Raw genomic sequence first — 13,279 nt, 5'->3', positions numbered from 1 at the left:
AAAAATTAACAACTTCAGGCTTTAAAACCCCCAGGATTCTTTGCTGTATTTGAAGTAGCAGCATAAACCAGTACAAACACATAACTGCAGCTCATGTATTAAACATGACATTAATATTATTCAATTATTATCTTTAGGCTTTGTAAATGTTTTCACTCCCTCAGAATGAGCACTGCACACTGCACATCATGTCTTTATTCTTTATTCAGGAGAAAACATCTGGATTGTGCTGGATGGGCCAGTAGACGCCATCTGGATCGAGAACCTGAACTCGGTGCTGGACGACAACAAAACTCTGACCCTGGCGAACGGTGACCGGATCCCTATGTCCCCGAGCTGTAAGCTGGTGTTTGAGGTGCACAACATGGACAATGCTTCTCCCGCTACCGTCTCCAGAGTGGGCATGGTGTTCATGAGCTCCTCCGCTCTCAGCTGGAGACCCATTCTGCAGGTTCTCATTTATAACTGCTAACTCTCACTTACTGCTTAGTCCTGATCAGGGTCAAGGGGGATTCAGATCCACCCAGGAAAAAAGCTAGATGCAAAGAAGAAATACCAGACAGACTCAAACCTAGAGGGAATTTAGATCTGCTAATCCACCCACTGGCAAGTATTAAGAAGTAGGAAGAAAATAAGGATTCTGTAGGAAAGTGGATCTTATGACCTTAAGTTCCAATGGGCTGAAGGGATTCCTCATTACAGGCAGCCGTAGCCTAGCGTTTAGGTACTGGACCAGTAATCAGAAGGTTGCTGGTTCAAGCCCCACCACTGCCAGGTTGCCAGGGCCCTTAACCCTCATTTGCTTAGATTGTATACTGTCACAGTACTGTAAGTCGCTTTGGATAAAAGTGTCTGTGAAATACTGAAAATGTAAATGTACTGCTGCAATAGCGGCCTCTGCTGGCTGGTCGAGACACCGCATGACACAGATGGTGAATAGCGGAGAGCAGTGCGTGACTCTCAGTACGCCATACTGATCCCTGCCCACCTAATGCAGGTGAAAAGAAGTGGCTGCTACACATGTGTCGGAGGGGGCATGTGTTAGGTACTGTGCTCCTCAGTCAGGGTCGAGATTTACAGCAGTAGAGCAGATATTTATATGAGATATTTATACTACAGAGATACCATCAGCCAGAACCAAATTCCTTGTGTTTATCCGATAAATCTGATTCTGATTCTGAGATATAACTGGGGAATTGGATGTGATTAGATTTGGAGAAAAAGGGAAAGATGCAACCATGCTGCTGTAGAAATAAAGTCTCAAATAAAATAAAACATGATGTGTCGTTTTCCCTTGGTGGTTACAGTGCAGTCAAACTAAATAAAAATATAAATGTACAATATTTATTCTTCCGTAACAGGATTCCTTAACAGGTCTCACTCTCATCATCTGCTTAGTAAAATAAGGAATAATAATAATGAAGCTTTTTGTGACCAGTTACAAGTCTGGTTAATAACAATTCAAGCTGCAGTATATCAAAGTGTGTGTGTGTGTGTGTGTGTGTGTGTGTGTGTGTGTGTCAGGGCTGGACCAACAAGCGCAGTGCTCAGGAAGCTGACAGCCTGATGAGCCTGTATGATAAGATATTTGAAGATGCTTATATATTCATGAAACAAAACCTCAAGCCAAAAATGCAGCTCTTGGAGTGCAACTACGTTATGCAGGTAAACTACAGTCATGCAGTATGAAAGAGTGTGGTCAGTACTTCAGTACTTCATTATCAGCATCCAGATCAGTTTTAAATCTTTATTAATAATCATTACACTTGAATAATTACCCGGTTACTATTACGTCATGTTACTTTACTGCGCTGATACCCGTACTGGTGCTCACCCCCTGACGTGTGTGTCCAGTCGGTAAACCTGCTGGAGGGTCTGATTCCTCCTAAAGATGCTGGAGGCACGTTGAGCAGCGAGCACCTGGAGCGCCTCTTCGTGTTCTGCATGATGTGGAGTCTGGGAGCTCTGCTGGAACTGGATGACCGGGACAAGATGGAGCTGTTCGTTCGCTCTCATGAAAGCAAGCTTGACCTGCCACCGACAGAGCCTGGCCAGACCATGTTCGAGTACATGGTCAATCAGAACGGCAAGTTTACCACATCGACTTAATAAAGCTGGAGGCAACAGGTATTCCTGGTGTTTTTGGGACTGTGGGGTATTTTGGTGATTGGAATCGTGTCTCTGCTTCCGGAAGCAGATCATGGAACAAACGACTGCGTCCAGCCTAATAAAAAATGAGCCCTCACTATTAGGGATGTAACGATGCACCACGAGACAGTTAAAAATCCATTCACATGTGTAACGATTCAAATCGGTTTACATGTACAGTATAATGAATCGATATTGACTTTAAGCAGCAGAGGGCGCTGGTGCTATTCACCTCGCCTGGTTGAAGTCACTACAGGGTTGCCAGGTTCAGAATGTATTTATGTGAGGATACTTTCTTTATCTGTATCATTTATGTATTTATTTAATGTGGGGTTTGTTTTTAAATTTCATTTCAGTTTTTTTTTTTTACACAAAAAGGGAAACGTGCAGCATTGTTTTGCATAGTTTGCACCTACCTCAGAAATAAAAGGACTTTCATTATTTAGATAAATAAAAGATAAGCACAAATGCAGTATTTTTTATTTTTTTTTAAAGAGAATAATAAAAGGAAACTTTGTCAAAATTTGTCTTCAATTTAATTTTGTTTAAAAAGATCTGGAAAGATTCGTATCGTGAATCGCATCGTGGGTAGTGTATCGTTACATCCCTACTCATTATTGCTGATTATTTGCAGCCTATAAGGTGGATTTTTTTTATTTCAGGTGACTGGGATCACTGGAGTAAATACGTCGTGGAGTACGTCTACCCCACAGACTCGGCACCAGACTACACGTCCATTCTCGTTCCCAACGTGGACAACACCAGAACGAGCTTCCTGATTGAGGCCATCGCAAAACAGCGCAAGGTCGTCACATATCTAACTGCTGGAACACACGTGGACTGTGTGTCTCTGACCCTTGATTAGAAATTTTGTGTGTGTGTTGTGCTTAGGCTGTTCTCCTCACCGGTGAACAGGGGACTGCCAAGACGGTCATGATTAAGGCCTACACGAAGAAATACAACCCTGAGATGGATCTGTTCAAATCCATGAACTTCTCCTCCGCCACGGAGCCGATCATGTTCCAGGTGAAGGAAAGGAAGGAGATGCAGTAAAACTCACCATTACCGATGACTGATTCTGATTAACGCCGTTCTGATTACAGCGGGCAGTAGAGAGTTACATAGAGAAGCGGCTGGGCAGCACATACGGACCCCCCGGCAGACGGAGACTGACCGTTTTTATTGATGACATCAACATGCCTGTCGTCAATGAATGGGGAGATCAGGTCGGAAAATTAAACATCGATACAAATATACACCGATCAGCCATAACATTAAAACCACCTCACTGTCCATTTTATCAGCTCCACTGACCACATAGAAGCACTTTGTTTTTAACCTGCTTTCACCCTGTTTTACAATGGTCAGGACCACCACAGAGCAGCTATTATTTAGGTGGTGGATCATTCTCAGCACTGCAGTGACACTGACTTGGTGGTGGTGTGTTAGTGTGTGTTGTGCTGGTATGAGTGAATCAGACACAGCAGCGCTGCTGGAGTTTTTAAACACCGTGTCCACTCTATTAGACGCTCCTACCTAGTCGGTCCACCTTGTAGATGTAAAGTCAGAGACGATCGCTCATCTATTGCTGCTCATCTTCTAGACCTTCATCAGTGGTCACAGGGCGCCGCCCACGGGGCGCTGTCGGCTGGATATTTTTGGTTGGTGGACGATTCTCAGTCCAGCAGTGACAGTGAGGTGTTTAAAAACTCCAGCAGCGCTGCTGTGTCTGATCCACTCATACCTGCACACCACCACCATGTCAGTGTCACTGCAGTGCTGAGAATCATCCACCACCTAAATAATACCTGCTCTGTGGGGGTCCTGACAAAGCATGTAGAGAAACAGATGGACTACAGTCAGTAATTGTAGAACTACAAAGTGCTTCTATATGGTAAGTGGAGCTGATAAAATGGACAGAGAGTGTAGAAACAAGGAGGTGGTTGGAGTTAAAGTCCAGTTTAATTGTTGTTTGTCCAGTAATGGTGATAAGAAGTGGAGGCCACACAGTCTATAAATAATCTGTAATATTTCATGTTTTTTTTCTGTAGATCACAAATGAAATAGTGCGTCAGACGATGGAGATGTCGGGCATGTACAGTCTGGATAAACCCGGTGATTTCACCACCATAACGGACGTTCAGATGATGGCCGCCATGATCCATCCCGGCGGTGGCAGGAACGATATTCCTCAGAGACTGAAGAGACAGTTCACAGTGTTTAACTGCACGCTTCCGGCCAACTCCTCCATCGACATGATCTTCGGTAATAATCACGTCGGTACTGCGCTCGGTCAGGAGTGAAATATGATGGGGTAACTGGATACGACTAGATTGGGAGGAACACTGGGGCAAAATGTGGGGATGTTTTGGTGTTTTTAGCTGCTTTACACTGATTGCTGATGTAACCGAGCGTCTTTAATGTTTACTGAGTCTATAAAGAAAGAAATCAACTGAACACAGACAAACTATTTAGAGCAGAAAACTTTACTGGTTTGTTCTTTTTGAGGTGCAGCAAGAGACGATCACGTGTGTAGAGAAACACACTTTTACATTCATTATGGATCCACAAAGGGACAAAATGCACTTAATACGTAAAACACACATCAAACACGGTCAGGTAGTGAAGTCTCGTAGGTTAATGTAATTACTGTAAGATTGCTAGGATGCCTTATACTGCACATTTCACGATCCGTGCTGTGATTTTCACGGTCTGAATTAGGCAGGACCTTGATTATTAGAGGTTTCTATCTTTCTTTTTCATGCCAAACCTTTGAAGCTGTTTCACAGAGAACTGACCAGTACTTTTCTATTAGGAATTATTGGCTGTGGATATTTCCATCAGTGTCGAGGATTTACACCAGAGATCTCTGACACTGTACAGCGTCTCGTACCCGCTTCCCGGATTCTCTGGCAATGGACCAAGGTAAAATGCATCGTTAGTAAAATGATCACTCCCTGTGAGGTGAAAGAGTCCAAACCTCTCCTGCACTGTGTTACAGGGGAAGATGTTGCCCACTCCATCAAAGTTTCACTACTTCTTCAACCTAAGAGATCTGTCCAGGATTTGGCAGGGCATGCTGAAGATCAGAGCAGAAGAGTGTGATACAGTCGCCACCCTCCTGTCCTTGTTCAAGTGTGAATGCACTCGAGTCATCGCAGACCGGTAAGGTGTCTGTCTGGCTGTCTTTCTGTCTGGCTGTCTATCTATCTCTCTCTATCTCTCTCTATCTATCTAGGGTCTATCTGTCTGTCTATCTCTATCTGTCTGTCTATCTATCTATCTATCTATCTGTCTGTCTGTCTGTCTGTCTGTCTGTCTATCTATCTATCTATCTATCTATCTATCTATCTAGGGTCTATCTATCTATCTATCTGTCTGTCTGTCTATCTATCTGTCTATCTATCTATCTGTCTGTTTGTCTATCTATCTATCTATCTATCTATCTATCTATCTATCTAGGGTCTATCTATCTATCTATCTATCTATCTGTCTGTCTGTCTGTCTGTCTGTCTATCTATCTATCTGTCTGTCTGTCTATCTATCTATCTATCTATCTATCTATCTAGGGTCTATCTGTCTGTCTATCTCTATCTGTCTGTCTATCTATCTATCTATCTATCTATCTATCTAGGGTCTATCTGTCTGTCTATCTCTATCTGTCTATCTATCTATCTATCTATCTATCTATCTAGGGTCTATCTGTCTGTCTATCTCTATCTGTCTATCTATCTATCTATCTGTCTGTCTGTCTGTCTGTCTGTCTGTCTGTCTGTCTGTCTGTCTGTCTGTCTGTCTGTCTGTCTATCTATCTATCTATCTATCTATCTATCTATCTAGGGTCTATCTATCTATCTATCTGTCTGTCTGTCTATCTATCTGTCTATCTATCTATCTGTCTGTTTGTCTGTCTATCTATCTATCTATCTATCTATCTATCTATCTATCTATCTATCTATCTATCTATCTATCTATCTATCTATCTATCTATCTATCTATCTAGGGTCTATCTATCTATCTATCTATCTATCTATCTATCTATCTATCTATCTAGGGTCTATCTGTCTGTCTATCTCTATCTGTCTATCTATCTATCTATCTATCTATCTATCTATCTATCTATCTATCTATCTATCTAGGGTCTATCTGTCTGTCTATCTCTATCTGTCTATCTATCTATCTATCTATCTGTCTGTCTGTCTGTCTGTCTGTCTGTCTGTCTGTCTGTCTATCTATCTATCTATCTATCTATCTATCTATCTATCTATCTATCTATCTAGGGTCTATCTATCTATCTGTCTGTCTGTCTGTCTATCTATCTGTCTATCTATCTGTCTGTTTGTCTGTCTGTCTGTCTATCTATCTATCTATCTATCTATCTATCTATCTATCTATCTATCTATCTATCTATCTATCTATCTAGGGTCTATCTATCTATCTGTCTGTCTGTCTGTCTGTCTGTCTATCTATCTATCTATCTATCTATCTATCTAGGGTCTATCTATCTGTCTGTCTGTCTGTCTGTCTATCTATCTATCTATCTATCTATCTATCTATCTATCTATCTATCTATCTATCTATCTAGGGTCTATCTATCTATCTAGGGTCTATCTATCTATCTATCTATCTATCTATCTATCTATCTATCTATCTATCTATCTGTCTGTCTGTCTGTCTGTCTATCTATCTATCTATCTATCTATCTATCTATCTATCTATCTATCTATCTATCTATCTATCTATCTATCTATCTATCTATCTAGGGTCTATCTATCTATCTATCTATCTATCTATCTATCTATCTATCTATCTATCTATCTATCTATCTAGGGTCTATCTATCTATCTATCTATCTATCTATCTATCTATCTATCTATCTATCTATCTGTCTGTCTGTCTGTCTATCTATCTATCTATCTATCTATCTATCTATCTATCTATCTATCTATCTATCTATCTATCTATCTATCTATCTAGGGTCTATCTATCTATCTATCTATCTATCTATCTATCTATCTATCTATCTATCTATCTGTCTATCTATCTATCTATCTATCTATCTATCTATCTATCTATCTATCTATCTAGGGTCTATCTATCTATCTATCTATCTATCTATCTATCTATCTATCTATCTATCTATCTATCTATCTATCTATCTAGGGTCTATCTATCTATCTATCTATCTATCTATCTATCTATCTATCTATCTATCTATCTATCTAGGGTCTATCTATCTATCTGTCTGTCTATCTATCTATCTATCTATCTATCTATCTATCTATCTATCTATCTATCTATCTATCTATCTATCTATCTATCTATCTATCTATCTAGGGTCTATCTATCTATCTATCTATCTATCTATCTATCTATCTATCTATCTATCTATCTATCTATCTATCTATCTATCTATCTAGGGTCTATCTATCTATCTGTCTGTCTATCTATCTATCTATCTATCTATCTATCTATCTATCTATCTATCTATCTATCTAGGGTCTATCTATCTATCTATCTATCTATCTATCTATCTATCTATCTATCTATCTATCTATCTATCTAATCTATCTATCTATCTATCTATCTATCTATCTATCTAGGGTCTATCTATCTATCTATCTATCTATCTATCTATCTATCTATCTATCTATCTATCTAATCTATCTGTCTGTCTGTCTGTCTGTCTATCTATCTATCTATCTATCTATCTATCTATCTATCTATCTATCTATCTATCTATCTAGGGTCTATCTATCTATCTATCTATCTATCTATCTATCTATCTATCTATCTATCTATCTATCTATCTATCTATCTATCTATCTATCTATCTAATCTATCTGTCTGTCTGTCTGTCTGTCTGTCTGTCTGTCTGTCTGTCTATCTATCTATCTATCTATCTATCTATCTAGGGTCTATCTATCTATCTATCTATCTATCTATCTATCTATCTATCTATCTATCTATCTATCTATCTAGGGTCTATCTATCTATCTGTCTGTCTATCTATCTATCTATCTATCTATCTATCTATCTGTCTGTCTGTCTGTCTGTCTGTCTGTCTGTCTGTCTGTCTGTCTGTCTGTCTGTCTATCTATCTATCTATCTATCTATCTATCTATCTATCTATCTATCTAGGGTCTATCTATCTATCTATCTATCTATCTATCTATCTATCTATCTATCTATCTATCTATCTATCTATCTATCTAGGGTCTATCTATCTATCTATCTATCTATCTATCTATCTATCTAGGGTCTATCTATCTATCTATCTATCTATCTATCTATCTAATCTATCTGTCTGTCTGTCTGTCTGTCTGTCTGTCTGTCTGTCTATCTATCTATCTATCTATCTATCTATCTATCTATCTAGGGTCTATCTATCTATCTATCTATCTATCTATCTATCTATCTATCTATCTATCTATCTATCTATCTATCTATCTATCTATCTATCTATCATCTATCTATCTATCTATCTATCTATCTAGGGTCTATCTGTCTATTTGTCTATTTGTCTGTCACTGTCTGTCTGTCTATCTATCTAATGACTAGCTGTGTGTATTCCAGGTTTGTGTGTGAGGAGGATAAGCACTGGTTCGAGAAGTCTATAGCCCAGGTCATTCAGGAACACGTGGATCCTGCTTTGGTGCCACACCTCCACCCCGACCCTTACTTTGTGGACTTCCTGAGAGAGGCTCCAGAGCCTACAGGAGAGGAGGCTGATGACGCCTGTCTCGACGCTCCCAAAATCTATGAACTGGTACGTTTATTTAAAAACATGGTCCTGACCTGGTCTCAGCTGGGCTGTAATGAGAGCTGATTAAATACACCAGCAGCTCCTGCTGTCTGCTCGAGGTTCCTCCAGGACATTGCATGATGCTCCATACACAGTAAAGCACCTGGCCGGTGTCACAGATCAGCCAGGCACATGTGGGAAGGGACGAGGGCTAGTATAAATCTTACACACATCACACTTCTGCTATATTTCCCAGGTGCCGGACTTCCAGTTCCTGTCGGAGAGACTGCGGTTCTTTCAGAGCCAGTATAACGAGGCTGTTCGGGGCTCACATCTGGACCTGGTCTTCTTTACTGATGCCATGACCCACCTCATCAAGGTCAGTGTAAAGTTCTGACCACAGCTCAGCCTTTAAACCCAGAGTTTATAAAAACTGCTAGTTTCTCTCGGCCGCAGATCTCCCGCATCATCAGGACCGATGGAGGAAGCGCTCTGCTGGTGGGAGTGGGAGGATCGGGCAAGCAAAGCCTTTCACGGCTCGCGTCGTACATCGCCGGTTACAGGATATTCCAGATTACACTCACTAGGTGAGACGGCGTAGTTCCCTGGGTTGAGCGATTTGCAGAATATCAGTGATTCTGCACTTTTTACATCTTTATCCTGTATCACTCAGAACCTATAACATCAGCAACCTGATGGATGACCTGAAAGTGCTGTTCAGAACGGCCGGCGCTGAAGGAAAAGGCGTCACGTTCATCTTCACGGACAACGAGATAAAAGACGAGGCCTTCCTAGAGTACCTTAACAATGTTTTGTCATCTGGAGAGGTGAAGCAGCTTCACTAATCACTAATAACTAAGTCCCTACCGATTCACGGACGTGAGAATGGCACCATGGACCGTGAAATGAGCCGTTCCCCGTGTAATATGTAATTTGCTGTGAAATTTAAAATGTAAGGTTTGTGTTTAGCGATTTACCATTTTTTATTCACGTGCAGTACAAATGCATCAAGATTACTGGTTAATCCGCACTGTGAGGCGCCCTAGTGTAACCGAGCGTCTTTAGAGTTTGATGATCACGTGTGTAGAGAAACACACTTTCGATTATGGAATCCACAAAGGTACAAAATGCGCTCATTATCAGCAAACAACATCACAGAAAAGTCTCTTACACTAGCAGTCCTACGGCAATTCAGTTAGCAATGAGTTAGTCAAAATGACCAAGATGTGGAACACGGACAAGAGCTTTAATATTTAAATTAATGACATTTTTAATTAATGACATAAATTAATGAAAGACTGTAAAGACGTCCGTAAAATGAAGCACATTTCCCAGTGAATTTAGTCGAGCCCTAGTAATACGGATCATTCCTGCGGAAGTAAAAACACACTGCACTTGATATTCACTTTCTCATGTTTCTCCTCTAGGTCTCGAACCTTTTTGCTCGTGATGAACTGGACGAGATAACACAGAATCTCATCCCCGTAATGAAAAAGGAGACGCCCCGAGTGCCGCCCACCTTTGATAATCTGTATGAATACTTCATCTCCCGGGCCAAAAAGAACCTCCATGTGGTGCTGTGTTTTTCCCCGGTGAGTCTCACCCCTCTGTTTAATGCTCTTCATTTTATTCTCTCAGAATGTGAGTCAGATTCACTCACAGTAAAAGAGCAGTTACAGAAATCGTTGTAATTTTAAGACTGAAGTGAATTAACACGCTTCATAATGTGGAATATTTTGATCAGGTGGGGGAGAAGTTCCGCTCCCGCTCTCTGAAGTTCCCCGGACTGATATCCGGATGCACCATGGACTGGTTCACCCCGTGGCCGAGTGAAGCCCTGATGGCCGTGTCCCAGTATTTCCTCTCGGACTTCCACATGGTCTGTTCGCCTGAGGTGAAGACTGCGGTGGTCCAGACTATGGCCGTCTATCACGACAGAGTCTCCTCCACCTGCGAGAGCTACTTTGAGAGGTACCGTACTGTACTTAGAGATACAGCCATGTTAGAGAACCTCAGTTTTATAGACACTAAGTCACCCAAACTAGTAAAGAGGGTCAAGACGAGGATCAAACCCAGGTCCTCGGGGCATATTTTGCTGCCTCATCAATCGAATCTCACAGTGATGACGTCTAACATTCATTTAAAGGGAATTTATTTAATGGGTTAAGGGCCTTGTTCAAGGGCCCAACAGTGGCTGCACGACAGAGCCTGGATTTGCATTGACAGTCATTGACTGGTAGCCCAAAGCTCTATCCACTAGGCTCCCACTGTCCCTTGTACCTTATATCAAGGGTTTAACCTATGCTGTTATCTTTTAACTTAACGGGCACAAATTCCCACAGGCATACTGTAATATCAGAGTCATTTGAAGCGCTTCATTAGAGAATCGGCTATTGTTCTAGCTAAACAGCTCATTGTCAGGTGTCCAGATACCTTTGGTCATACCAATTCCACTTATACCAAAAGGTATTCATGTATAATCGAGCTGAATTCATGACATCTGTCCCTTTCTTTTGCTACAGATCAGGTTTTGTGGTCCAAAGTCTGGAGTCAACCTTTCTGTTCCTCTTTTTTTTAATTCAGATTCAGACGAAGGGCCCACGTCACCCCGAAATCCTACCTGTCCTTCATCAATGGGTACAAAACCCTCTATACAGAGAAGCACACCCACATCAACACTCTTGTTGAGCGCATGAATGTCGGTAGGGACAAGGCCAGTACATTTGTAATGTGTTTTGTGTGTGTACGAGTGTGTTTGAGTGTTTCCTCCTGGAGCTCCGGTTTCCTCCAACAGTCCAAAAACATGCAGTCAGGTTAACTGGAGACACTGAATTGCCCTATAGGTAAATGTGTGTGTGTGTGTGTGTATGTCTGTGTGTGTGTGTGTGGGTGTATTGTGTGTTTTGTCTGTATTTGGCTAAAAAGTCCCCTAAAACCTGATGCTCCCACCACCGTGTTTCACAGTAGGGTTAGTATTAGCCCTGATGTTCAGTCCCTGTTCTGCACAGAGTTTAATTTTCATCTCATCAGACGTCTAACTCAACAGCGTCTGGTTTATGGGGATGTGCAGAGATGGTTGACGGTCTGACAGGTCCCCCTGTTTAGAGTGACTGTGGGGTCCTTTCTTACCTCCTGACCAAAATGCTTACTTACCATGCACCCAATTTTGCCAGGTGGCACTAGGAACTCTAGGAAGGTTGGTTCCTTGGACCTCACGGCTTGGTATTTGTGCAGAGGTGTGGATTCCTTACAGAACCATGTGTGTTCTCTTCCAAATTATGTCCACTGTGAATTGAATGCAATTGAGACGTGATTTTTTTAGTCATTGTGGGTGGACGAGTGTAGATCGATAGGTAAAAACATCAATCCTATCCATTCAAAATCCACAACACATCAAAGTGAACGTAAGGTCACGGACGTTCCGAAGACGTTCTGAATCCACAGTAAGTGGGTCTCCGTGCAAACATTCCCACTCCCTCAGCAAACACACCCACACATCAACGGTGCATCTGTGTACACTTCACGTATAGCTATGAACCCTATTGAAGCACTAATTCTTTTATTTCTTTCTTTATTTCTTTTGAAGATCTGATGTGAAATATTGTAACCCAGCTTCTGTTTCCAATGTTAATGGATTTGTTTGTTGTTTCGGTACCTTCTTGTTTTCTTGTTCGATTGGACCATTAACAATATCCACAAGACTGCAGCCACACGGGAACGAGGAGAGAGTTTCGCCAATCCCACCGTCGTACCCTGCTGAATCTCTTTCACCCGCTCGACTCTTCACGCCCCCTCACGGCACTGACCGTGGGCGCGAAAATAAGATGTGGTCACTGTTATCTGGTTCAGTTTGGTATATAACTCAATTACATCAGCTGTCTGGCTTAAAATAAACTAATATTTATTTATATATAGTGATTTTAATGCTGTAGGAGAATTAATAATGAGAAATGAGTTTAAATTGTTTCTGGTGTGCATTTATGATATAGATAATGTCCGAAAAGTCACACTGAAGGACATTTACAACTCCACGTTTACCAGTGTGTCCAGTGTCCAGTCCAGTGACCAGCCGTTGTCTGTAGCTGAACCATGTGGTCACTGTGCAAACTGTAAAACATCTGAAACTGAGACTATAAGAAGCGTACTGTCTGGTATAGTTCCCACATTTTTATACTATACTATACCCTTATTGTCTGGGTACAAACAGCACAGAACAGGGTCCTTTCTTAGCGTATTTCCACTGGCATGGTGCCCGTAACGGTGCCAAAATCCTCAACAGTTTGGTGCTTTTTCACTGCAAAATTACAGGTTCACGGCCAGAAACATTGGCGCCGTTGTGGCCCTGAAATCAGACTGATTTGGAACTAACGAACCTGTGATGCAAGA

At 41.3% G+C, this 13,279-nt stretch overlaps 1 protein-coding gene across 1 annotated transcript; it reads left to right on the top strand.

The window, feature by feature from the left end:
• Positions 1-170: 170 nt before the first annotated feature.
• Positions 171-12,801, top strand: LOC134308100 (dynein axonemal heavy chain 8-like; the record flags this gene model as incomplete). The annotated part of the gene is made up of 17 exons (XM_062990630.1): positions 171-451; positions 1,525-1,665; positions 1,855-2,086; positions 2,811-2,953; positions 3,040-3,174; positions 3,252-3,374; positions 4,200-4,413; positions 4,964-5,073; positions 5,150-5,313; positions 8,725-8,917; positions 9,150-9,272; positions 9,350-9,480; positions 9,567-9,720; positions 10,321-10,485; positions 10,638-10,864; positions 11,477-11,595; positions 12,594-12,801. Coding segments are annotated over 17 exons (2,816 nt in total), but the record flags the coding sequence as incomplete, so codon positions are not given.
• Positions 12,802-13,279: the final 478 nt, after the last annotated feature.

The sequence above is a fragment of the Trichomycterus rosablanca genome, unplaced genomic scaffold (genome assembly GCF_030014385.1).
Source record: "Trichomycterus rosablanca isolate fTriRos1 unplaced genomic scaffold, fTriRos1.hap1 scaffold_41, whole genome shotgun sequence".
Taxonomy (NCBI): domain Eukaryota; kingdom Metazoa; phylum Chordata; class Actinopteri; order Siluriformes; family Trichomycteridae; genus Trichomycterus; species Trichomycterus rosablanca.
Note: the sequence above shows the minus strand (reverse complement) of the source record. Positions and strands in the feature narration are given on the sequence as shown.